Here is a 24,245-nt window from a genome sequence, read left to right on the forward strand (position 1 = left end):
GGTCCAGAAGCCCTGGGGAACTTTATGATTCCATTAATATATGTTATGTCCACAACAGGCAAATCCATAGAGGGATGGGGGGTGGAGTTTAGCGAGGTTGGGGTAAGGATTAAAGGGTGCTGAATTTCGGGGCACCTGGGTGGCTCAGTTGGTTAAGCATCTGCCTTCGGCTCAGGTCATGATCCCAAGGTCCTGGGATCAAGTCCCACATCAGGCTCCCTGCTCCGTGGGAAGCCCGCTTCTGCCTCTGCTCCTCACCCTGCTTGTACGCTCTCGTTCTCTCAAATAAACGAATAAAATCTTCAAAAAAAAAAAAAAGGGTGCCGGATTTCTTTTTGGAGTAAGAACAATTTCTAAAATTGATTATGCTGATGGTTGCTGAGCTCTGAACTCTTTAAAGCCATTGAACTGCGTAGGGTCAGCTGTGAATGACACGGTATGTGCACTGTATCTCAATAAAGTTGTCAGGAGAACAGGCAGCAGCCCGAGAGAAGGGGAGCACAGCGAGCAAGGCTGAGGACATGTGGCCTCAAAGGCCAGCAGAACTAGAATTCAAGGCTTGTGGGGAACACAATCCAAATGGAAAGTATGCTTCTGGGCACCAGGGCTACACTGGCTGGGGCCATGCTGCTGGCGTGTCAAGCCTGGCCCCAGCCAGGAAGAGTCCACCATGGTGTTCCACACCCTGGGCATTGAGTCAGTGCTTCCTGGAAGCTGGGGCGACGTCACGGAAAGCTTGGTGGGCATCTGGCCCCAGGGATGCCCACTGCCAGCCAACTGGAGGGGAGACGAAGCCTGAGAGGCTGGTGGCCAGGAGAACGCAGCTCCCTTTCTTGCTGTCTCCACCTGGGAGGGCTGAGGGCACAGAACACCAAAGACCGGACGGCTTACACACACACTGCTCACAGCTCCAGCGGCCGGCCAAGTCCAAGACCGGGGAGCCGGCAGACTGGGTGTGTGCTTGCAGCCCGGCTCACAAATGACCATCTCGCCACGCCCTCACGAGGCAGGGGGTGCACGGAGCTCTCTGGGGCTGCATCCTCACGACCTGATCACCTGTACCTCCGCTGCCACCACACTGAGGATGAGTTGTCAAGTATTTGGGGGGGGATACAGACAACCTGTGTGCGGCTCTGCCTCCCTGTTCCTTCGCTGCTGTGGGGCTGTGTATGGGCCACACACAGTCCGGGCCTTCGACCCACTGCCCCTGCGGCTGCCCGGGGAAATCGCACGACTGAAAGGACTCACAGCCAGGCATTCGGCCTGTAGCAACACGTGACTCAACAGAACTACCAGGCTGGACAAATCTTTTATTGACCATCTCCCTTCTGTGCACAGGACACACGTGTGTGTCACACACACACACAGCCTGTGACGGTTTCCCATTACCTGCCTGAGTCCTCACCCCTTCACTGGGAGCTTGGTGCCAGCTGAGGGCTCGAGTCCAGGCAATGAGCTCACCTGAGTCCAGGGGCAGACAGCATCCCAGCGTGCTCGCCAGGACCCCGGACGGCCAGAAGCCTTCAGTTCCTCCCGAGAAGGCACTTCAGGCACAATGTCTTCCAGCACTGAGCCTTAGCATCTCTCCTTGAATACTGTCTTTGAACCTCAGACTTTTAAGTACAGAGTGGCCTGTTTTCCTCTCCACCCCAGAGAGGCCTGCCAGGCCCTGTGTGCCTCTCATTCCCACCCTGCGCCCCTCTGCCCACCCTGCCGGGCGCCCTCCGTATCTCACACTCAGGCTTGGGCCCCCAGCTCTGGGGCTTCCTGAGCTCGGGGGCGGGGTGCTGCTGCCCAGGGGCCTGGCCATGCGACCCCGGAAGACTCCTCTGCAGTGGCTCTCCCACTGACTGAGGGCCAAAATGGGAGCTCAGGATTCCAGGCTTTTCTTCCTGCTGAATGCTTTTAAGGTTCTCATCACACATTTCTATCCTGTGTCTTTCCAGAGATGGTCTGAGGTGGCTTTCGGGTACGTTTGGTCCTCAGGCCCCTCCTCTGCAGGGCAGCAGCTCACCCTGTCAAAGGAATGCCAGGCCACCGGGCTAATGTCCCAACCCCCCAGCCTAGCCCACAAGCCCTTCTGCAGCCCAGGCTCCGGCTGCCCCCTCCTCCCGCTCCAGGCTCACTGGCCCCAGCCCTCACCCCACATGCTGCCCCTGCCCCGGGGACCGCTGCCCTCTCCAACCACGGTCTCTGGGCCCAGCTGCTCCTTCTGTGTACTTTCACAGCCCTGGGCAGACCTCTACTAAGCCTTTCCATCGCACAGGACCATCCCGTTTGCTAATCTGCTGCTCCCACCAGACGTTAAGCCCCTTGGTGGCCAGAGCCCCTGTGCAATTGATCTTTGTATCTCAGATGCTTGGCACATGAGAGGTGCAAAATAAATGCTGGATGACCGAATGACTGCACGATGGAGGCTCAGGGATGCTCTGTGGCTGGCTCCCGGGGATGGGCTGTGGATTCTTGCTGGGACAGAACGCGACCACAGGCTCAGAGGAAGAAAATTCAGGGCAATGCCCAGGGCTCAAGAGGTCCACATTTAAAGGCAAACACTTCACACAGGAACATAGGCATATATACAGACACATGTGCGCTCGTGTACACACGCCGCCCTTCCCTAACACCCTGGGGCTAGGGGGGCCCTAAGGCTCCTCTGGCTCCACACCGCCCCAGCCGGAGTTCTTCTGAAGCTCTTGGAAGAAGAGCCGTCTCTGGAGGCTTCTCAGGCTCTCTAGGTCCTCAGCAGAGAGCTGCTTGGCCGATGTCCCCAGGTCCTGTTCTTCTTCCTCTTCCTCCATTTCCGTAAGTCCTTCAGGGGGCTGTGGGGAGCTCCTGGAGATATAGCCCTGGTCGGACTGCACGGACTGCCGCTGCTCCCCCTCACAGGGCGTGCAGAGGTCTTTGAGGGCCACTGCAGCTCTGTCCCAGCCCTCCTGGGCCTGGCAGCTCAGACTCTGCTGGAAGAGTGAGAACATCAAGCCTTCGAGCTGCTGCCTTACATCTTCTGGGACGTAGTTGGGAGATGCCACTGGGGTGCTGCAGAGAGGCGGGGCCTCTGAGTCCACGGGGAGGCAGAGGACACTGTTCCGCCGCGGGCCGCAGCCCTCCAGCAGCGGGCAGGCCTCGTCGCCCCCGACCACGGCCAGCCGGCCCGCTGTGCTGCTCTCAACGGCCGGAGGGACGGGTTCCACGGCCTGAGCCGAAGGGACCTCGTCCACTAGGAGCACTGCGGTTTGGAGGGCCTGGGCCGCCAGCTCTCCTTGGGGCTGGAGTTGAGGTTCCAGCCTTGACAGCCCTCTTCCTTCCTCACTGACAAGCAGATCTCCCACCAGGCAGCCCTCAGAGGTGGGTTCGTGCACCAGGGGTTTCTGCTTGATGATCCCTCTTACTGGTGGCAGCAGGGGCTCTTCAAACACCTCTTCGTCCAGGGACGGGAAGTCCTGGTCATCCGCTGAGCAAAGGTTCTCGCGCTCAAACCAGTCTGGGCACTGGACTTGCCACTCCCGGAACCTCTCCACGGCCTCCTTGAGCTGCCAGCCGCTCGGGTTCTGCAGGTAGTTCTCACCTGTGAGCTCCCCAACGCGGTGCATCCGGCCAGGTTCAAACATCTCCAGGTCCTGGATCCGGAAGTAAACTTCCTCAAACCTGTCCATGAGTGGGTACCTGGAAGTGATGTTGAAGAGGTCGGGGATATCACTCTCACTACTGATGTCACGGAAGTAGCAGACAATGTAGGTGCCGAAGCAGGCTGGCTTCTTGAAGTCTGGTAGGATCATGTTCATAGCTGCAGTGAAAAGGTCACCTGCGGGCTTCCAGCGGTCACACCGGAGCTGGATAGCCGGCTCCTCCCAGCCGAGGATGGCCTGCCACTTGGCCCGGGTGCCTCGGGAGCACAGGATGATGATCTTGGAGTTGGTCTCCACCATCTCCTGCTTCTGGCGGCCCACCCAGGTCATGACCCCCACCTCTGAGATGACCTGCTCCTCCAGCAGGTCGAGGGCCACCTCGGTGCCACAGACGGTGAGCAGGAACTGGGCGAACTTCAGGACCACGTCCACGTAGAGAGGGTGGTCGGCAGAGTAGACAATCCAGACCTTCCTGGGCTTCAGGGGTGGAGGGGTCAGGCTGGTCTCGGGCAGGACATCTGAGGGAAACAAGGAAAGCCAGGCCCCCAGGTTTGGGTGTGCACCTGGGCTGATCCTCAGACAGCCCAGGGGGCGTCTGGACCAGGCAGACACCGGTTCCCTAGTCTAAGTAAATGCAACCGAGGCCTTGGAATAAGCCAGATGTTGCTCTTTCACCCGTTCTGGCTGCCTGAAAAGAATTACCATGTGGTGCCTTCTGGGAGAGTGCATTTCTTTCTCAAGATTCCTATCTGGCCTTGAGCCTATACTTTAATTATTGTAATTAAAAAGCAAAATAGGCACAAAGGCCTCTCTATGGAATACAAATATCTGTTATAGGTAGGACCTCTTTTCATCAAAGATGGTACCCTTCCCTTCCTTTCCTTGTCCAAGTGATTTCAAAAATGGTATCCCAGCCTTGCCATTTGTGGTTCTCTCTGTGTGGGGGTCCTGGAAGGTGGGTCCTCCAAGCTGAGGTCTCCTGAAGGAAATCAGGAGTTAAACTGCAGAAGGCAACCCACCCCTGTGTCTCAAGAGAACCTTCCATCATGCCTTTGACAGCAACACTCACCGAACCCACCCCACCCACACCAGGAAATACTGACCTGTGTATTTGGTGTCATTACCATATTTTTCACGATGAGACCCTGAAAGAAAAAAAAAAAAAAACACTGGAGCAGCTCTTTTGGAAGAGAAATAGGGACCAATTCCCAGGGGCATCTGAAGGAGTGCTGTCCCACCCCTGACCCAGGACAGACGGTCAGGGAGGGCAGTCGGAGGCAGTTGCCAGATGCTTCAGGACCTTCACAGACCGGGCTGTGAGGAGCCGCTCAGTGTGACTCCCAGGTCTGCCATCAACAGCTGTGAGATCTGGGAAAGTTACTAAGGCCTCCGAAACTCAGTTTCTTCCTCTGTAAAAGGGGTCTGTGCAGCAGGGATTAAATGAGATTGTATCTGTGAAGTGTCTGGTACATTGTACATAGTCAGCTGGGGTCACGAATATTCTGCAGCACTGACCCAGCCAGGACCCCCAGTATGGTGACTAGGGGTTCCCCCCATGTCCCTTGTTCTAGCAATGGTTCCTCTCCTCCCCACAGTCTGGCCACCCCTGAGGAAACGCCCCATGGCAGGAAAGCTCTTCCCCAGACTCATCCTTGCAAGAGGCTTACAACACATCTCCAGAAGCAGCCCCCATCAGGCCTGTTTACAACATTTCCTCCTGGTATTTCTGAGGTGAGAAAGGGAAACAACATTCTTAGGCAACTGCTCCCCCAGAGATACAAAGAAGGGAACTGTGGTCTAGGAGTCAGCTCCTCGGTGACATGGCAGTATGCACTGAACCCATGGGTAGCCAAGGAAGACTTTTTTTAAAGATTTTATTTATTTATTTGAGAATGAGAGAGCACGAGAGGGGGGAGGGTCAGAGGGAGAAGCAGACTGACTCTCTGCTGAGCAGGGAGCCCGACGCGGGACTCGATCCCGGGACTCCAGGATCACGACCTGAGCTGAAGGCAGCCGCTTAACCAACTGAGCCACCCAGGCGCCCCAAGGAAGACTTTTTGAACCAGAATTTCAATTCCCACCTCTTGGGCCTTTTCCCAGAACTACCAAAAGACAGTCGAACAAGTGTCCTTTCCTTCACCCCATGGTGTGGGGCACACTTCAATACAAGGTCAGAAATGCAACAACAGAAATGAAGCAAAAAGCCTCCGTGGCATCTATGAAGAGCTTTACAGTTTATAAAGCACTCACGGGGGCGCCTGGGTGGCTCAGTCGGTTAAGTGTCCGACTCTTGGTTTTGGCTCAGGTCATGAGATGGAGCCCCATGTGGGGCTCAGCACTCAGCGGGGAGTCTGCTTGAGATTCTTCCTCTTTCTCTCCCCTTTCCTTCTGCCCGCCCCCCGCAATCAATCAATCAATCAGTCTTTAAAGCACTCACGGAGATGTTAACTTATCTGACCCCGAAACAGTCCTGTGGAGAAGTGCCCTCACGGTGGGTCTTCCAGGGCCTGCTGTGGTAGTCTCCCCATCACACAAGAATTAATAATGATTAATACTTAATCCTGATGAGCCTTGGAAGTGCGGAAACAGCTCTTAGACCACTGAAGAAAGGGCGTGGGGCCGCAGAGGGGCAGGGGAAGGCCGAGCCCCTCACCTGGAGGCCCATGTGCTCTCCTGCTCAGCACTTGGCCAGAGAGGGCTGCAGGGAGAGGAGCTGCTACCTCCCAGCACTCCCTGGTCAGTGCCTTCCATGGCTAGACCATTCAATCCGCACCACAACCTTGAGAGGGAGGGGTCATTATCCCAGTTCACAGAAGACAAAACCAAATCCAGGGTTTGTTCAGCAAGCTGCCTATGCCTGCAAAGCAGGGAGGCGGAGCTGCGAGCCGCATCCATTTATCCTGGACCCACCCAGAGCTTTCTCTATCACATCGTGCTGTCCCTTGCTGTTCTTCCTGACAGATGTACACGCATCTGGGGGCTGCAGGATGGGCTCATTCAGGTTCTCCCACCTGCCTGGCTGATCATGTCTGAGGCAGAGAAACCCTACCTTAGCTCCTTCCATCCAGTTTGTTTTAATACTATTAATTTTGGTAGCAATAAACATAATTGTGGCTAACATATGTTGAGCAAATATGCGCCAGGCTCAAGGCTAAAAAGTCATATACGTTATTGCATGTAGTCTTTATATTCGTTTTGTGATATGGGTATCTTTATAATCTCCTTTTTATAAAAGAGGAACCCGAGGCTCAGAGAATGAAGTAATGTGCCCAGGGAGTAAGCAGTGGAGCTGGGATCCGAGCCCGCTTCAGCCTTCCCGCAGGCTGAGTTCCTGACAAGGGAGCTTGCCGTGGCCAAAGAGAGACAATGTCAGTAGTTCACTTGGGTTGGGGGGCCTGGGACTGCAGGGTGCCCTCTGAGTACAGCCTTGCAGAGACTGGAGTGGGAAGAGGAAGGCGTGGGAGGAAAGAGAGGAACAGAGAGGCAAACCCCATGACGCCCCTTACCGGGTAGCCTCCAGGTCATGCAGACGATCAGCAGGATGACAGAACCCACCAGCAGGATGGAGATGCCCGTGATGAACCCGTACACCCACAGGGGTATGTAGTCTGTGGGAAGTGGGAACCGCATGAGTGACGTGGCGGAGGACGCCCGCTCCGCCAGTCCCGAGCTCCTCCAGCCCCGCTGCCCAGCCCCTGGGCTGTCCTCTGTGGCCTGTGCCATGATATGCTGGTGACCTCCACCCCCGGGCTGGCCACCCAGTTCAGCCTTGTCTGCCTGGCTCCAGGCGAGGCTCAGTCAGGGACTTCTCATGCGGCTCCTGAGGAAGGGCCCCTGGGAACTCCCGCAGCACGATGGGAAGGACTGCCGGCCTTACCTGCAATTGAGTCTGCAATGAGAACAAAGGGAAAACAGTATTCGTTACTAGCAGTAATCACAAAACCCATCGCTGACACCCACGGGGGCCTGCTGGTGACGTTGGCCCTACCCTGAGTGCTCCAGACACCCGCTCAACTTAATGATGTCTACAGGAAACACCTAAGCTGCCGGCCTGCTAAGAGAGGCCCCCAAATCCCACCCGGGAGGCCAGATCCTCCTCCAGGCCCATGTAAAGGCTGTGGCTCAGGCTGCGGCGGCTTCTTTGTGGGCGGTGGGCCGCGGAGCAGGGCATGGGGAGGGACGGGCAGCTCTGCCGCTTTCCTGGTGTGTGATCTCGGACAAGTCACTGAGCATCTCTGTGCCTCTACTTCCTCATCTACGAACTGGGGGAGGGACGCTCTACTTCATGGCACCAGGAGTCACAATCCGTGGGGTTTAAAAGTGGACATGGTAAAGCACTTCGTGGTCCATACTAAAACTCTCGGACAAGGACGATCCACAGTTCTTCAGTCACAGAAGTTCAGGATCAGAAAGGTTACATATTTTGTCCAGGGCTACACAGCTAATGAAAGGCAGTCAGGAGTCCAACCCAGGAGTGTCTCTACGGCCCCACACTGCGGGCCTGAATAACTCCAAGTAAAATTAAAGCCCGCCCCCACCCTCAGCACGAGGTCAGGGCTCAGCTCAAGGTGCCGGCCTTCCTTTACCCTCACCCCCTGAAAACGCCCCAGAGCAGCCATACACTCCCTACCTGGAGCCTCTGGAATTTCTGGGCAAGGGAGGCTTATGGAGTGTCTGAGACAGTCGTTGAGACAGCTACTGAAGAAGGGCTGGATCTGGGGGCGCAGAGAAAGCGGGGGACAGTGGGCCACTGAGACGCTGGGTGGGGAGGCTCGGGCCCTCCGCGAGTGTGCTCTTGCCAGCAGGGGCTCCCGGAGGGAGCAGAGCCTGGCCGGCTACTCTGGGACGCCCACGGGCCTGCCAGGCAGATCGCCCATAGGCTACCAGGCGCCAAGAAGCCCTGCCGGGGAGGCCGGGAGTATACAGGGCTGGGGAAGGCAAAGAGGAGGTCTCCCCAGGCAGGGAGCCCCAGGGGGTCGGGGTGCCAGGTCCTCGGAGAAAGCACGAGTCCTTGGGCGGCCCGCCTCCCCTACTCGGCCCCTCTAGGCGGAGGGCCCGCCTGTGCACGTGCTCCCACACCTGCCGGGGCCATCCGCACCCACCTGCACTTGGTGGCGGCAGCACCAGTTCTGGTCTGACAGCGTGAGCGTGACGTTGGCCCGCCGGTGGGCGTCCTCGAGTGCGGCCTGCAGGGAGGTGGGAGGGGGGGTCAGGCTGGACGGGCACGAGCTTGCCGCAGCGCTAAAGGCGGCTGCCGGGAACACGGCCACTGCTGTCCAGCGCGCCCAGGGAAGGCTTTCCGGGTTTCTGGAAAAGTTCCCTATAGCAACTGGCTCATTGTTGATTCAGGAGCACATCTAGTGACTGGTTTTTCTCTCTTTGCTTTGCCTGCTGGGGATCGTGGGGACACATCTGTGCTCACAGCCAACGGCATGACACACATTTTCTGTAGTAACCCCACCCTGGCTTCCTCGTTTCCTCATCTTTATTTCCCCTTTGTCTTAATACCACATTTGAAAACTCTTCAGGTCCTTTTTGGAACAGGTGGGATAAAAATAAACCAGAGCAAAGAGAACCAGGGGGACTGTGTGGAAGGAGGATCTGAGAGGATGGGGGAGGGAAGCAGGGCAGAGATCAACTATACAACGGAGCCAAAGGAAGGATCCACCACAGACCCGACTCTACACCCGCCACATGTGAGAAGGAAAGACAAGGAGCTGAGCAGCACAGACCTGGGGTCAACCAAGCACAGTACTGGGTGGCTTGAAGCTTGGGGAGGGGGCGTAGAGCTACCTGCGAGGGCCAGGACAGTGACGGCCTTACGTCGGGCACCATGAGGACACGATGGAAGCAGCTCTGGTTCTCCGTGGGTGGAAAGCTGGTCAGCAGGATCTGGTAAGGGGTAGACTCGTTCCACAGCGTGAAGCTCACCCGCAGCTGCTGGGCCTCCAGGCTCTCTGCCGTGATGTTGGGGTCCCAAAGGCTGCCTGCCCAGGGCACAGACACGGGTTGGGAGTGAGGGGGTGGTGTGTGTGTGCACCCGAGCAAAGCTCCCCCAGCAAGGCCGCTGGCTGTGGTTACCTGAGCTCACACACGGTGTGGTCCTCCTCATCCTGGGGTCTTCGCAGCCTGCCAACCCGGAGAAAGGGGAAACCACTAAGCCTCTGTCTTAGAAAGTTTGCTCTTCCAGACTCCTGACACCATGGACAACCACCTCTTTCCTTCTGGGGAGTCTGGTCAAAGACGGCCCCGTCAAAGCAAGCTCCAGGACTGAACTGCTGCCAAGGGCCAGAGGCCCCACAGAACTGGCGGTTGACCTGCTTGTCCTCCCTGGTCTCTCACAGAACCTTCCAGACTCCACTCCCGGGCTTGCTGAGAGTCTCGGCCGACTCTAGTTCCTCCCCCCACCCTCTCCGCCCGCCCCCAGGCTTCTCTGCAGGCTGCCTCTGACTCTTGACAGGGGCAGAAGTACTTTATTCCTTCACAGCAGTGCTTCTCAAACTTTCCTGTGCATCACCCTGGGTAGTTTCTGGATGCAGTCGGTCTGGGGAGGGTCCATGAAAATCTGCATTTCTAACAAGCTCCCAGGTAATTCAAGGATGCCACTGGCTTAGGGACTGCCCTGAGGACCACTGCTCCATAGACATCTTCCTGCCTTCCCTTCCCCAGTGGCCTTGCCTGTAACATTTTCACTTTGGTTTAAGAAGACATGTGACAGGTGTGAACTGCTGTGACAGGGACTGAGTTAGTCTACTGTAGGAACAAAGGAAGGGCCTGGGGGGGCTGTTCACTCATTTGACAAGCATTTATGAACACCCGACCTGTTTCAGGCACTGGTTTAGGCACTAGAGATATAGTGGTGAATAAGGGAGAGTCCCTGCCCTCTGGAGAGCACATTCTAGTAGAAGAGACCAAAGAAAACAAACAGTATAATGTAACGTCACAAAAATATCATGATAATGTGTAAGGGAGTGATGGGTAACGTGAAGAAAAATAAAAGCAGGGTAAGCAGATTGTGTGTGTGTGTGTGTGTGTGAAGGCTGTCATCATCCTTAACAAGCATGTTTCTGAACTGCCTACTACAGGCAAGGCAATGGGAGGCTCGGGAGCTTGCGTGGATGGGTGTGAGCCCCAGACCCTGTCCTCAAGGGGGCTGGGGCTCCAGACGGAGTCAGCTGTGAACAATGGGAAATGTAGGTTGTGGCTGAGATGCTGGGAGGACAGAGAACTAGAAGGGGCACAGACATCAGACGACACTTTAGAAGATCAGCCCCGTGGTCTTTCCTGGGCAGGACGGACCTGAGGGGAAGAGGGGATGGTGGCAGATAAATGCAGGTAGGATATGGGGTAAAAAGTGAAGAACCAGGCAGGGCGGGTGGGGAATGAAACAAGACAAACGTGCAGAGCGAGGTGATGAGGGACGAGGCTTGAAGCGGGGGTTAAACTCTCCTCAGAGCGGCTGGTCTTCCCGACGTTTCCTGGGCAGGAGGTCCCCAGCCGTGGCGTCTGTTCATTCTGTAGGTACCACGTGCTGACAATGGCAGCCATGGATGGCCCAGCTGAGCGGGAGGCTGATGTCTGAGCCACCTACTGGTTTCTCTCGAACAGGAAGAGCCGAGTGGTGAAAGGAATGGCTTGGGAGGGCGCTCTTACCGGGCACGGGGAAGTTCTTGGACTGGTGATTTGGGTCCCCGTCAGGGATGGGTTTGGGCAGGTGGTGAACGGTCACCTCATAGTCCTGGCCAGGTTCTACCACAAAGTGGCTGAAGGTAAAATGCCACTGAAGAGAGGGAGGAAGGGGAGGTTGGACAGGTCACACACACACCTCTCACCCAGCGGTGTGTGCCCAGAGAACTCCACCCCTGCCCGCCCCCTGAAAGGTCCGAGAAACAGGGGAAGAAAACCACCACAGCAAGATCCAAAATCAGAGGGAGGTGCGTCTCTGCTCTTGGTTTCCTCTGGTCTTTGATGCCTACCTAAAAAACCTAGATCTGGCGTCAGCAGTAGACAGCAGTGTCATATGCCAGAGAATCTGGGGAAAGCCGAAACAGCCCTCCTCCCTGGTCAGCCCTCTCAGACTCCAGAACGATGGGGTGAGGGAACTGGCCAGAGGACTCCGGGCTAGTGGGAGAGCTAGCACACAAGAGGCAGCTAAAAACCGTTTGTTAAGTGACTCTTCCTCCTTAAATGGGAAAGTCGGGACCTCTTGAGAATGTTCTGGAGCACAAAAGTGCAGAGGGAGGGCTACAGATCCCCACTCAGCGTGCGCCTGCAATCACCTCTGCTGGAGATTACAGAAGGTATGAGGATATTTTCTGGATGGTGCAGATGACACATATTGATTCCAACTTCCATCCTCATTAGTGTGGGAGTGGATGGGGGTGTGCGGTCCTTTGCTTCTAAGTCGTTCTAGGCACCTGGGCCTCACCATCCAGCCAGCAGTCAAGTTTGGGGGTCCTCATTAAATACAGGGGAAGGGAACTGTCTTGGCTGCTTGCGTTTGTGGGAGATCTGCAAACAGACACTTTTGCAGATTTTAACTGGCAAGTTTTCAGACTGGAGCTTGCCCCAGAATCACTTGGTAGGCTGGTTCAACACCGACTGCTGGGCCCCAGCCTCAGCATTTCTGATTCTGGAAGTCGGGGGTGGGGCCCTAGCTTCTGCATTTCTAACTGGTTTGCAGGGCATGCCCATGCTGCCAGCCCTGGGACCACACTCTTGTGAACCGATGCTTTAAACACACTAGATGAGAATCAACCTTTTACCATCGGGCAGTGAGCAGCAAAATAAATAGAAACTGCTGCAGAACTCCCCCGCTTGTGCCCACAGCCACTGCAGTTCCCAGGTCTGGGCAAAGCTGCTCCTTCCTGGAGGCAGGCCCCACATTAGCCTCAGTCACACAGGAAGAGAACAGGAGTGGGGCTGTGCAAGGCCTTCGACTCAACTTCCTTTACGCTGAACAACTAGGGAAAGTTGGGAGCAAAAGCAGGGGTGGGCATGTCTGGGAAGTCTTCAAAAACACTTTCGCTCCTCGCTATCAGTAGAGGAACACAATGCGCTCTGGAGCCGGCTGCTTACCCGCTTGCGATGATGCTGCAGTTTGGACAGAAACTCAAACTTGACGCACAAGCGTTCATTGGTGTTCAGCTGCAGGACAGATAACTCTGCACCCTCCAGGAAGAGGATGCTGGCTGCAGGTCGGAGGGAGAAGAGACGAACAGAGGCAGGTCAACAAAGACAAACCACTGGGCGTGGAACTTCCCTGTTATGCTTACTCACTCTTGAAAGAAAATCTGTTCACTGTACCTAACCCTCCACTTCCTGCTCCCTCCAGCTCACTCTTGGGCTTGGTGGAGCCCACGGCCTTGCAGAGGTTACTTCCCAGCTGGGCAAGGACAAGTGAAACTTTGCACTGGGCCAGAGGCAAAGGCTTTGCAGATTTGTGGCCAGGATGTTGACGACATGGCCTGGGTGTCAAACCTGGCTGTCCCCATCCTTGGAGAGGCTCAGGTAGGCACCAGGGGCTGGAGACTTTTAAGGAGGATGACCTCCCCCAGGCCCTGGTCACAAATGTGGGGCTGGCTCTTGTTAACCCCAATCTGCCCGATTCTGTCATACGACTCTCTATCCCTAAAGAGGTTTTGGCGGGGGGAGTGTTGTCTTAGAAAATGCTAGCCCCTAGGGGCACTTGGCTGGCTCAGTAGGTGGAGCATGTGACTCTCGATCTTGGGGTCATGAGTCTGAGCCCCACGTTAGGTGTGGAGATTACTTAAAAAAAAACGTCTGCCCCTAAATTAAGGGAAAAAGCACACTGGCCAATGTGTTACCATTTTCCAATAAATATTTGGTACCACAGTCAGAGAATGAACCACTTGACTTTCTTTCTGGGGTGATAAGGATTTTAGGCTGAAGGAGGGATGGTGGGTTGAGAAGACACCATCATGGGTTAATATCTAAAACACTAAAAAAGTATTCATTTACTGCATGAAATGATGGAGGCTTTCAGCATGAAATCTGGGCCCTCGTGTCTGAGGACGGGACGGGGAGCCCCATTCTGAGTCTGGTGAGAGAGCCGGTGGTTTGGTGTGTGGACTCACCTGGAAGAGGGTTGAACCTCCCAGGGCCCCCACCCTCCCGACACGCCCACTCACCATCTGTCTGCAGGGTCCACCTGATGCGGGCTACAGGCAGTAGGTCTCCATGCTGGGTCTGGGCAAAGTCCAGGTGGACCTGGACATCTTTGGGGGATGAAGGGGTCAGATTTCGAGGGTGGATCCAGCTGTCATCCAGGCAGGTACCTGGAGCCAGAAAATGCAGGAATCAGAGATCCCCACGCTCTGCAAGAGCCTGAAGCTGCAGGAGAACGAGGCGTGCAAGCAAGATGCCCCAGCGGTGGCTCCAGAGAGCTCGATCGTACACACGCAGGGGCCTGTGACCCTCGGCTGGCTGAGTCTCTGCAAATCTCTTAAGTCTAAAGGGCATTTTAGGACAGGAGACAAAGCATGAAACTTGGTTTTGCGATAAAGCAGTGAAACGGGGCACAGGAAGGATGGGGTAGTGATAGAAGTTGATTTATATTATATGCCTGGGTTCGTCCCTAATTAGCACAGACACTTGAAGTGTGTGCCTCCTTCTTGAATTAAAACACAAAACAGGATCAACATCACAGATGTCTCTCACTTTCCAGTGACAAGCTCTGGCAAATCAAATTGTATTGTAGACACACCAGGGCAGCACCCCAGACAATGTTTTCAAAACCTAAATGACAATTCTGTGTCTCACTTCCTGACTTTTGCATAATGGATATTCTTGATAGGAAACGCAGGTGTACAGAGCCTGGACTCTCAAGGATCCCTCCTGCTGAAGGCTGTCACACCCATCTGGAGCCTAGGTGGAGGGGCAGTGCTCCTGTCAGACAGCGGCATGAGGTTAGCACTTTATTAACAAGGCAACAACAGGATGAACAAAAACAGACGACTTACTATTCTTCACTGCACAGTTTAGCCCCTGCGGAAGAAAGGAAGGAGGTAATTACAGCTGTGAAGGAATGGTAATTCACAAGCCAGGCTTCCCATGCTCCCCTTGGCTCATTCTCAAGAATAAAATGTACACAGCACCACCCTCACTTTTGGGGGCCGCTCGTGGGGCAGGAAATCATAGTCTCCTCCCACTTCTCCCACCCTGCCCATCCAAGGAGAAACAGGATGGCAAGTGGGTCCAGTGGATGACAAAATGGAAGGGGCATTTTCTGAGTAACTGTCAACAGCTGGGAACTTCCCCCTTTTAAACACACTGAGAGGGTTCTCTTTTGGGGGCACCCCGCTGAAAAGCCCTCTAAATACCCTGGGGCTTCCCACCTCCCGTCTGGACAACAGCGTGGGCAGAACCACAGCTCCTGCGACAGGGAGCTATGGAAAATTCACCAACTCCCTACAAGCTCCCATAGGTGCCAGCCCCTATCTGGGTGACCAGACATATTTCACTAATCCTCACACACACTTAGGACTGTTACCCTCAGCCCCATTTTATAGATCAGAAAACTGAAGCACAAATGTCACCTTATGCTGCTTCCTACTTTGGCAATATGTGTGAACTCTCTAACCCAGAAGAGCTCTGGAGAGCCAGATTTCGAAGCCTAATTACAAACAGTAGGAAATGCAATCACTGGTTTCAGTTTGGCCAGCTGACTCTTCTTGGGAAGACACGCACACACATCCTTGGAGCTGAGTCACCTTACCACCACTTACCAGCTAAGTGACTTTAGGCCAGATACCAAACATTGCGAGGCCTTGATTTCTTCAACTGTAAAATCAGAATTACCATAATACTACCTTCATAGCATTGGTGGGAATTAAATGATACACATATAAAGACCCTGGGGCAGGGAGTGGGCTGGTAGTGATGGCGGTGTGGAAGGGAGCCCTTCACTTTCCACTTCTAATATATCTGTATTACAAGAAGTTTCAAACAGCAGAAATGTATTTGTGTATTAATTATACAATTAAATAAAATAATACAGTGCCCCCGGACTGTTAAATAGGCAGCCTTTAAACAACCCTAAGAAAATCATGATGAGGAATTTTGTTGGCCGCAGTGCCTGGGGAACTGTCATTGCCTGCTCAATGACACAATATTTGTCCAGTGTCTGGGACATAATGGCCGCTCTTTAATTATTGGCTGCCCTTCCTTAGAGCTTGGCATTTAGTAAGCGTTCAATAAATGGAAGCTCTTATTAAAAGGGGTGACCTCCACATATTCAGATTTGGCTTTGATTCTGGAGCCAGGAAGAACTCAGGCTCAGGTATTTCTAGTTATCCAGTCTGGCAAAATGGACCGATCATGTGGAGTAAAAAGTCAGATGTTGAAGCAGATCAGGAATACAATTTTGAGGACAACAGAGGGATTTGGTAAATGCGTGTAAATCTGGTGTTGGGGTCAGCACCTGCCTTTCTCTCAAGAGGGAGCAGAGAGACAGGGTTAAAGATGGGAGAAGATGCTCGGCCACCAGGGTTCATTCACAAAGCGGATACAGGAATAATATCCTTGAGCAGGCTCCAGGACTGATTCGAAGCATGCCATTTCATCCATACCCTACCTTCTGGGATGCTAGTTCATGAGCCCTTGGGGTCCTGTCCAGCTCCTGGTGCTGAATTCTCACTCACCCAGGGCCATTGAAACCCTGTGAGGCGCTCCTCACGCGTTCAACAGGATCCACTAGCTGCCTCTGCTCACTCTAGCGTCACTCTGTTTCCTGGCCGGTGAGGAGATTAACTTCCATGCACATGCTCATTTCTCCTCCCACCAGCAACTCCTAGGACTGGGGCACAGAGGACAAGAAACTGCTATCTACTATGGAATATTATGTAAAGATTAAAGAGAATTAGTTACGTAGATATCTACTGACCTGGAGTGATGCTTAAGATGTGTTGATGAGTGAGAAACATAAGCAAAGAACTTCTTATCATATGATCCAATTTTCTATGGAAATAAGTGATGAAAAAACCCTTCCCATATATTTACATATGATGAATATAATTGTATGAACATATAAAAATATTTGGACAGTTATATAGCAGGTTGTTAACACACGGGTTACTGGGGGTAAAGGGATGGAAGCAGAAGAGATGGAGAGGGAAAATGAGGGGAAAAAGATTTAAATGGAAGAGAAAAATATGCATATCAGTGAAATATCGAGTAACACATTCCATTAGAGGTCACAGCATGTTGATCATATACATACATTATCCTCTCCCCCTCCCCAAACCATAGGAAAGTTCTAGGAATGAGAACATTTTTAAGAAATTTTCATGGACAAAGAAGAAACATCAGTGGACAAAAGATGTGAACAAATTAAAAAAACATTTTTTTTTAGATTTTATTTATCTATTTGAGAGAGAGAGAGAGACAGCATAAGCAGGGGGCACCGCAGGCAGAGGGAGAAGCAGGCTCCCTGCTGAGCAAGGAGCTCGATCGTGAGCTGAGCTGAAGGCGGACGCTTAACCAACTGAGCCACCCAGGCGTCCCGAGAACAAATTTTTATTTTATTTATTTTATTTTATTTTAAAGATTTATTTATCTGAGAGAGCGAGAATGAGAGAGAGAGAGCACATGAGAGGGGGGAGGGTCAGAGGGAGAAGCAGACTCCCCGCTGAGCAGGGAGCCCGATGTGGGACTCGATCCCGGGACTCCAGGATCATGACCTGAGCCGAAGGCAGACGCTCAACCAACTGAGCCACCCAGGCGCCCCAACAAATTTTTATTTTTATTTTATTTTTTAAAAATATTTTATTTATTTATTTGAGAGAGAGAGAGAGCACAAGCAGGGGGAGCTGCAGGCAGAGGGAGAAGGAGACTCCCCTCTGAGCAGGGAGCCCGATGCGGGACTCGATACCAGGACCCTGGGATCATGACCTGAGCCGAAGGCAGACGCCCAACTGCTGAACCATCCAGGTGCCCAGAGAACAAATTATTTTAAAAGCCAAAGTGGAAGGAGGAGTAGGCAAATGGCTCAGGTCAAGCGGGAAAAGAACAAGAAAGAAGCCAACAGAACCTTTTAAAGCAACAGGTCTTATACTTAACTAATGAATCATTGAACACTGCATCAAGGACTAATTATGTACTATACAGTGGCTAACTGAACATAAAAAAAAAAAAGAAGGCATCAGGTCTTAAGGGTATCACATGTCTGGGGAGGTAGTATAAACAAAGGAGCTGAAGCGGGTGCGGTTCAGTGAAGGTCTACATAGGGAATGTTGGAACCTTCGCCTCTTTCCCTGCTCTGATCATAGAATGCTGGCAGTCAAGCCCTGGAAAAGACCTCCTGATTCCGACATTTGAGAGTCCACTGATAGGGCATGTTCACCATTAGCTTGACCCCCTATAGTAAAGTCAATAAGCCCTACCTACACAGAGTATTTAATCAGCTTTTTAGGACCTTATTCTTTTAAAACAATTTTTATTAAGTTTTTCATTTTAATTTCAGTATAGTTAACATACAGTGTTATATTAGTTTTAGATGTACACTATCGTGATTCAACACTGCCATACATTACTCAGTGCTCATCATGATTAGGACCTCATTCTTTCTTTCCTTTTTTTTTTTTTTTAAAGATTTTATTTATTTATTTGACAGAGAGAGACACAGCGAGAGAGGGAACACAAGCAGGGGGAGTGGGAGAGGGAGAAGCAGGCTTCCCGCGGAGCAGGGAGCCCGACATGGGGTTCGATCCCAGGACCCTGGGATCATGACCTGAGCCGAAGGTGGACGCTTAACGACTGAGCCACCCAGGTGCCCCAGGACCTCATTCTTAAAATATTCTCAGACAGGGGCGCCTGGGTGGTTCAGTTGGTTAAGCGTCCGCCTTCGGCTTAGCTCACGATCGAGCTCCTTGCTCAGCAGGGAGCCTGCTTCTCCCTCTGCCTGCGGTGCCCCTGCTTATGCTGTCTCTCTCTCTCTCAAATAGATCAATAAAATCTTGGTAAAATGAGCAAGCAGAGAATAAAAATGAACCTTGGAGATAAAATACCCCATAGAAGGGTTGTGCTGTAATTCAGAAAACTTCTCTGAAAGTAGAATGAACAGAAACAGAAATAGGAAAGAAAATATATGACTATTTATTGAATTAGTCAGGAAATCAAGGTATGATTAACTGGATTTCCAGAAGAAGATTATATAGAAAATAGAGGGGAAGAAATTAAAAAGCAAAGAAAAACACTCCAGAACTAAAGGATACATATTTCCAAATTAAAAAAGTTTCCCTGAATGGCCTGGAAAAAAGGCCCAGAACAAGGTCCAACATCATGAAACTTCTGGAATAGCAGGAAGAAGAAGATCTAAATATTTCCAGAGCGGGGAAAAGTAGGGTGCCACACACAGGCCACATTGGCCTCCTCAGCATCTGTACTGTTTGCTAGAAGGCAACAGAACAATGCCTCCGTAACTCTGAGGGGACATTATCTTTAACCTGTGATTTTTATGCCCAGCCAAATTAATAAACGGTGTGAGGGTATATATGTGTATATATTTCCCTCACATCCTTATCCATTTTCTTAGGAAACTGCAGAAGGATATGTTCCAGCAGAATGAGGGAGGCAGGCTCTGGGAAGACAGACAGAGGGTCCAGAACAGGATACTGAGTACAAGAGTTGTGCCACAGCCTAGACAGGGATCCGTCCAGGCTGGAGCTGGAGGAGGCGGGGTTCCAGGAGGGAGTTCTCTGGGGGGAGAGGGAATGGAATCAATGGAATAGCTGATGTTTGGGGAAAACAACATCTGGCAAATCTGACAGAAAAAACTGACTGACTACATGGAAAATTATGGAAGAATTAAAGCAGTTATCATCTCAGAAGGGGAAAAGGAATTACACCAGAAAAGGAATATAATCAAAGTACACCTACTGGCCTCAGCAGTGAAGATTACTTACTTGTTACAAACACGAACGATGGATTTCACTAAAATTGTGATGTGGGAGAAATGTAAAAAATTTAAATTTTTATCTATTATGAGTCAATAGGCAATATCGAACATTGACAAGTCAAGAATAACAATATAAGTACATTTAGAAATGTGGAGGCAAATGCCAGGGGGAAAAAAACCTAAAATAAATGTAAGTGATCATCTTTGGGAAACAGTTTTAGGGAGTGGCGAGGGCTGGGACAGAGATCTGTCGGTTTGGGTTCTCTTTTTCTTTTTTTTTTAAAGATCTTATTTATTTACTTGAGAGGGCGCATGCAGGTGCACACAGGGGGTGGGGCAGAGGAAGAGGGACAAGCAGACTCCATGCTAAATGCAGAACCCGAAGCGAGGCTCGATCTCAGACCCTGAGATCATGATCTGAGCTGAAATCAAGAGTCCGAGGCTTAACCGACTGAGCCACCCAGGCACCTCCCCTGCATTATCCCATTTTTACTGATGAAAAAACTGAGACACAGAGAGGTCAGTTAAGTGGCCCAAGGTCCCACAGAGCTGACACTCAAACCCATGCAGTTCTGCTCCAGAATTCATGCTCTGAATCACTGCTGTACCGTCTAAATGGGGAAAAAAAAAAAAAAAAGGACACCTGCAGCAGGTAAGCCAATATTCTCTGTCTATAGTGGTGAAGATTAAAAGGAAGAAATTTATTTCACTGTGTCTAAGTCTGTGCATTCAACGGTCAAGACCAAGTGCCTGGTAAGGAAAGGTGGGCTCTGAAGTCACGTACCACGTGGGTTCTCAGCCCAGCACTGGGTAGCGGGGTGACCTTCGGCCAGTTACCCAGCCTCTCTAGAAGGGGTCAGTGGTGTGGCGTGGAAGGTTGTTGTGAGTGTGGAGGGAAGCTGTGCAGGTGAACCCCCCGTACAGTGCCTGGCACAGAGCTACAGGTGAATGTTATGCCCTGGCACCTTCCGAAGCTACAACACACGTAGTCTGGTGCTTTACCTCCATGGAATCTGCTCTCCCCGTAACCCTGTGAGGCGAGGATCTTTTGTACGGGGGAACACTGGCTCCCCACAGTGGAATGACTGACCCTGGGCTGCACAGTGGGTGAGCGGGGAAGCCCAGCGCAGAGCCCAGGCCTTCTGACTGGCATGGCCTCTCGCCTACACGGCCCTGCTGGGTGCTGCTGGCAGCTGATATCACAGTCTCTAGATGGAAGGCCTGTTGGGAGCGGGCAGGGTGCGAGGTATGTTGGCCAAGGGACGTGTTAACTGCAGCAAGCCCAGCCCTGACTGCCAGAATGCCTCTACCACGTAGAAGCGTCCCCAGAACACCTTTTACACCAGGAGAGTGGAATGGTAACCGGAAGGTAACGGTTAAATCTAACCCTTGTTCTGCCCCAAGTCTAAACCACAAAGTGCTCAGGAAAGAAAAAAAGAATTTTTAAGACAACATTCATCCTGTCCATAAAACGGTGTGTTAACACTCAAACTGACCAAATCCAAGTCATTGTCTTCCCTTGAGGGCTCTCCTCTGGGCTAGCAGTCAAGGGTGACGTGTGAGAAAGCCCGGGCCGGGGGAAGGGCCAACGGGGGGGGGGGGGGGGGGGGGGGCGGTGGTGGAGAATGCTCAGGACAGGGAAATGCAATTACTTATGATTTCTTCAATATTGATTTCTGTGGGGAACTCAAGAGTAATCTGGGTTTTGAGGTGTTAAACTCAGGAAGCCAGAAACAGTGCTATGCCTGGTCTCAGGTAATCACTGCACTTCAAGCAGAGCCGATCACTCATTCGTTCATTCACTCACTCATTCCTTTGACTTTCATTCCACAAATACTTATCAAGCTCCCACATCCTGTGCTTGCAGCACTGGGGCTAGTAGCAGAACAGAACAGGTCTGCAGAAGGCTCCTGTCTGTCTTGGGAGACAGTCACTGAGTGCTCAATCCAACCAGGCTTTGGATAGGCATTTATATATTCTGGAAAGTGGTTCGGACACACTTTGCAATGACTCATCCAGCTCTTGCTTGTGGAAGTAGGAAACCCAGGCGAAGGAGCAGGCAGCCTAAGCTGCTCAAGCTTGCAGAGATTCTAGGTGGTGAAGTCAGGATGCAAATGCAGGTGCTCTGAGGCCAAGTTTGTGGCCTTCCCTCCCCTCATTATATTATGCTGCATCCACTGAAACACCAATGGAGGCAGAGAAATCTGAGGGGTTTGTTGCTTTCTTTTTAAAGGGACTAGTCCATGAAGCAGGGAAGCTGCCTGTCCATGGAGATGAGCCGGTTGTGAGCCAGGTGTGTAGGTAGAGGCAGGGTTGGGGAAGAACGTGGGAGATCACAGAAAACTCTGGCCAGTAAGTATCCCTTTCCAGCCCTGCCCCTGCTCCTGACTTTCAGGAGTGCTTCCCACTGAGCAATTAAAGTCAAACACAGCCTAGCTCTCACACCAGGCTGCCATGGGGCCATGGAGTCCCTACCTCCCTTTCTAGCTTCTTCTCTCACTTCCTGCCACACACACCCTCCACTGCAGCCACACACCTTTTCCTGCCCACCCAAGGGCCTTGGCTCAGCCCCTTTCCGCCACCTGGACTGCTCCACCACTGGTGTTTTGGAGGCCCCACCATCCCTCAGCGTTGCCCAAATGGCTTATCGGCCATGAAGAACATCCCAGCTGGAAATAATTTTTCTTTTCCTTGGAATTCTGTACACTCTCTGGTTGCACAAAGAGCACTTGCTACAGGCTGTCTTGCACCACAGTTAGCACCGTCAAGCCTTTTCCCCTCCTAGATGATTTAAGTTGCTGGACATTAGGGTCCCAGGGGTGTTTCCTGATAGTTTCAGTTCAGAGCAACAGTAGTACCTTGTATTTTGCAGGCACTTGGCAAATGGCCACCAAAAAATGAACACCGAATTGTCTAGGTAGGATAGTTCTATACTGAGTTGTGGGATCTGCTAAGCATATATCCCCTGCTTTGCCTAAAAGTGGGAGTTACAAGACCATTTCCCAACATCTTTCACATTAAAAAAAAAAAAATCCTGCTAAATAGTCACTCATCCTCCGCCCTCTTTTGGCAAAACCTCCACAAAATTAGATAAGGAGAAATATCTCCTTGGTTGTTTCACATCCTCTGACTCAGTTACTGGGTCAGAAGTGATGGAGGGGAGGGGGCTGAGGAAACCAGAGAGAAAGTGGAAGAGAGAGGGCAGCTTTGAGGGAAGAAGTTGTGGAGGTGGGCACGGTGTTTTGCTGTTTGTTTTTTTCCCCTTAAGATGGTCCTCCACAAAAGGGCACTACCCAAGGGGTGGGTGTGTCACTTCCTGTGAGCACAGCGAGGGTACTACTTGACAGGTACAAACTGGACCCTAGGGGTGGTGATGGTGGGAGCTGGAAAGGCGGTGTCTTAATCCTCTGCCCCATCCTCAGGGCTTCGTCCCTCTGGAGAGGTGTCGCCCGGGGTCGGCCGGCTGCCCTCGGCACAACTGTCCCCGTCTCACCGCTCCGAGCCCTTAGCCCCCAAAGGCCGTCCGGGCTCGCGCGCAAGGCTCTAGGACCGCGGGGTCCCTCCCGGGGAGTGGGGCCGAGATCCGACCGGGCCCCAGACTTCCGCACAGTCGCCCGCGATCCGAATGCCGGGGGCTGGCGGGACTCCTTTGAGGGGAAGCTCTCGAGGTCCGGATGGGTCTCCCGGGCCCGCCCCGACACCACGGGGATTTGCCGGGCGCACGGCGTGGAGGCCGCTCCGGGCCAGTCCTGGCTCCTCCGAAGGGCCCTCCCCACCTCCCTTTCTAACTGACCCTGCCCCGCCTCTCTGGCCGACCCCGCGGCTCCCTCTCCTTCCTCGAACCGCAGGGCCCTCGCGGCGGCGCTCCCGCCTCCTGCCCAGGACGCCGGGTCGGGTCGTTTCCCCTGAAAACTCGCTCTGTTCTCTGGTCCACCCCGCAACTCCCACCGCTCCGAGGGTCCTCCCGAGCGTGCCCGCTCTTTCTGGCCGAGCCTCGTACCCACTGAGACCCCCCAGCGCAGACTTCCCGGCCCAGGGCACCTCGGCCGCCCCCGCAGCATCCTCGGGGCGCGTCGGGGTCTCTCTTACCTCCTGGGAGCAGACTGGCGTCGGGTGGTCCAGGAGCCGCGGGGAGGCGCGAGCCGGGGCCAGCCCGCTCAGGAGCAGGAGCAGCAGCAGCCGCCCCAGCGGGAGCCCCGGGAGGACGGGTGGGCCGCGGCGCGGAGTCCCCATGGCCCCGCACTGTCGCGGAGCGCTCGCAGCCCGCGGCTGGGGCACTGCAGGGGACCGGCCCTGGGCTTCCCCTTCCGCCGAGAAGCTCGGAGTTGGCTCTTCTTCGCCGGCTTCCGGCTTCCAGCCGCCCAGGGGGCGGGCCGCCAAGGGGCAGGGCTTGGGCCCGGGACCCGGCGCCGCGCTGGGCCCTCCTTCGGCGGTGCGTCCAGGTGCGCGCTCCTCCCCGCGCTCCTCGGCCCGGCGCCCGCGGCCGGGCACCCGCACCCGCGCGCACGTTTCCCGCCGCCCCGGCCGCTGCGGTCGCCTGGCTCTCGGGCCCCCTCCCGTTCTCAAATTTCATCCCGGCTCTTACCCGCGAGCCTCAGCGCCCGACTTCAGTCCCTTCTCCCTTTGCGCTCGTCCCGGATCAGCCTTCTCTGGGCTTTCTTTTCGGTCCCTGGACGTCAGGCCCCAGCTCGAGGCTGCAAGGA

General features: G+C 53.4%; 1 protein-coding gene across 1 annotated transcript; it reads right to left on the reverse strand.

The window, feature by feature from the left end:
• Positions 1–1,290: 1,290 nt before the first annotated feature.
• Positions 1,291–23,867, reverse strand: IL17RA (interleukin 17 receptor A). The gene is made up of 12 exons (XM_025851780.2): positions 23,632–23,867; positions 14,609–14,633; positions 13,778–13,924; positions 12,705–12,817; positions 11,280–11,406; positions 9,708–9,755; positions 9,420–9,613; positions 8,729–8,812; positions 8,257–8,341; positions 7,133–7,234; positions 4,730–4,771; positions 1,291–4,144 (listed from the first exon to the last, which is right to left on the reverse strand). The coding sequence occupies exons 1-12, from the start codon at positions 23,773–23,775 to the stop codon at positions 2,643–2,645; spliced, it is 2,613 nt and encodes an 870-aa protein (XP_025707565.1). The 5' UTR covers positions 23,776–23,867; the 3' UTR covers positions 1,291–2,642.
• Between the last annotated feature and the right edge of the window lie 378 nt (positions 23,868–24,245).

Source organism: Callorhinus ursinus, unplaced genomic scaffold, assembly GCF_003265705.2.
Source record: "Callorhinus ursinus isolate GAN/ISIS: 27379988/994484 unplaced genomic scaffold, GSC_fseal_2.0 scaffold74, whole genome shotgun sequence".
In the NCBI taxonomy this organism is placed as follows: Eukaryota; Metazoa; Chordata; class Mammalia; order Carnivora; family Otariidae; genus Callorhinus; species Callorhinus ursinus.

Coding starts and splice junctions, on each gene's coding strand:
- IL17RA (XM_025851780.2), bottom strand. CDS start 23,775: ATGGGGACTCCGCGCCGCGGCCCACCCGTCCTCCCGGGGCTCCCGCTG. Junction 9,614..9,707: donor CACACCGTGTGTGAGCTCAG/GTAACCACAGCC, acceptor TGCCCTGGGCAG/GCAGCCTTTGGGACCCCAAC. Junction 4,772..7,132: donor CATGACCTGGAGGCTACCCG/GTAAGGGGCGTC, acceptor TTTTTCTTTCAG/GGTCTCATCGTGAAAAATAT.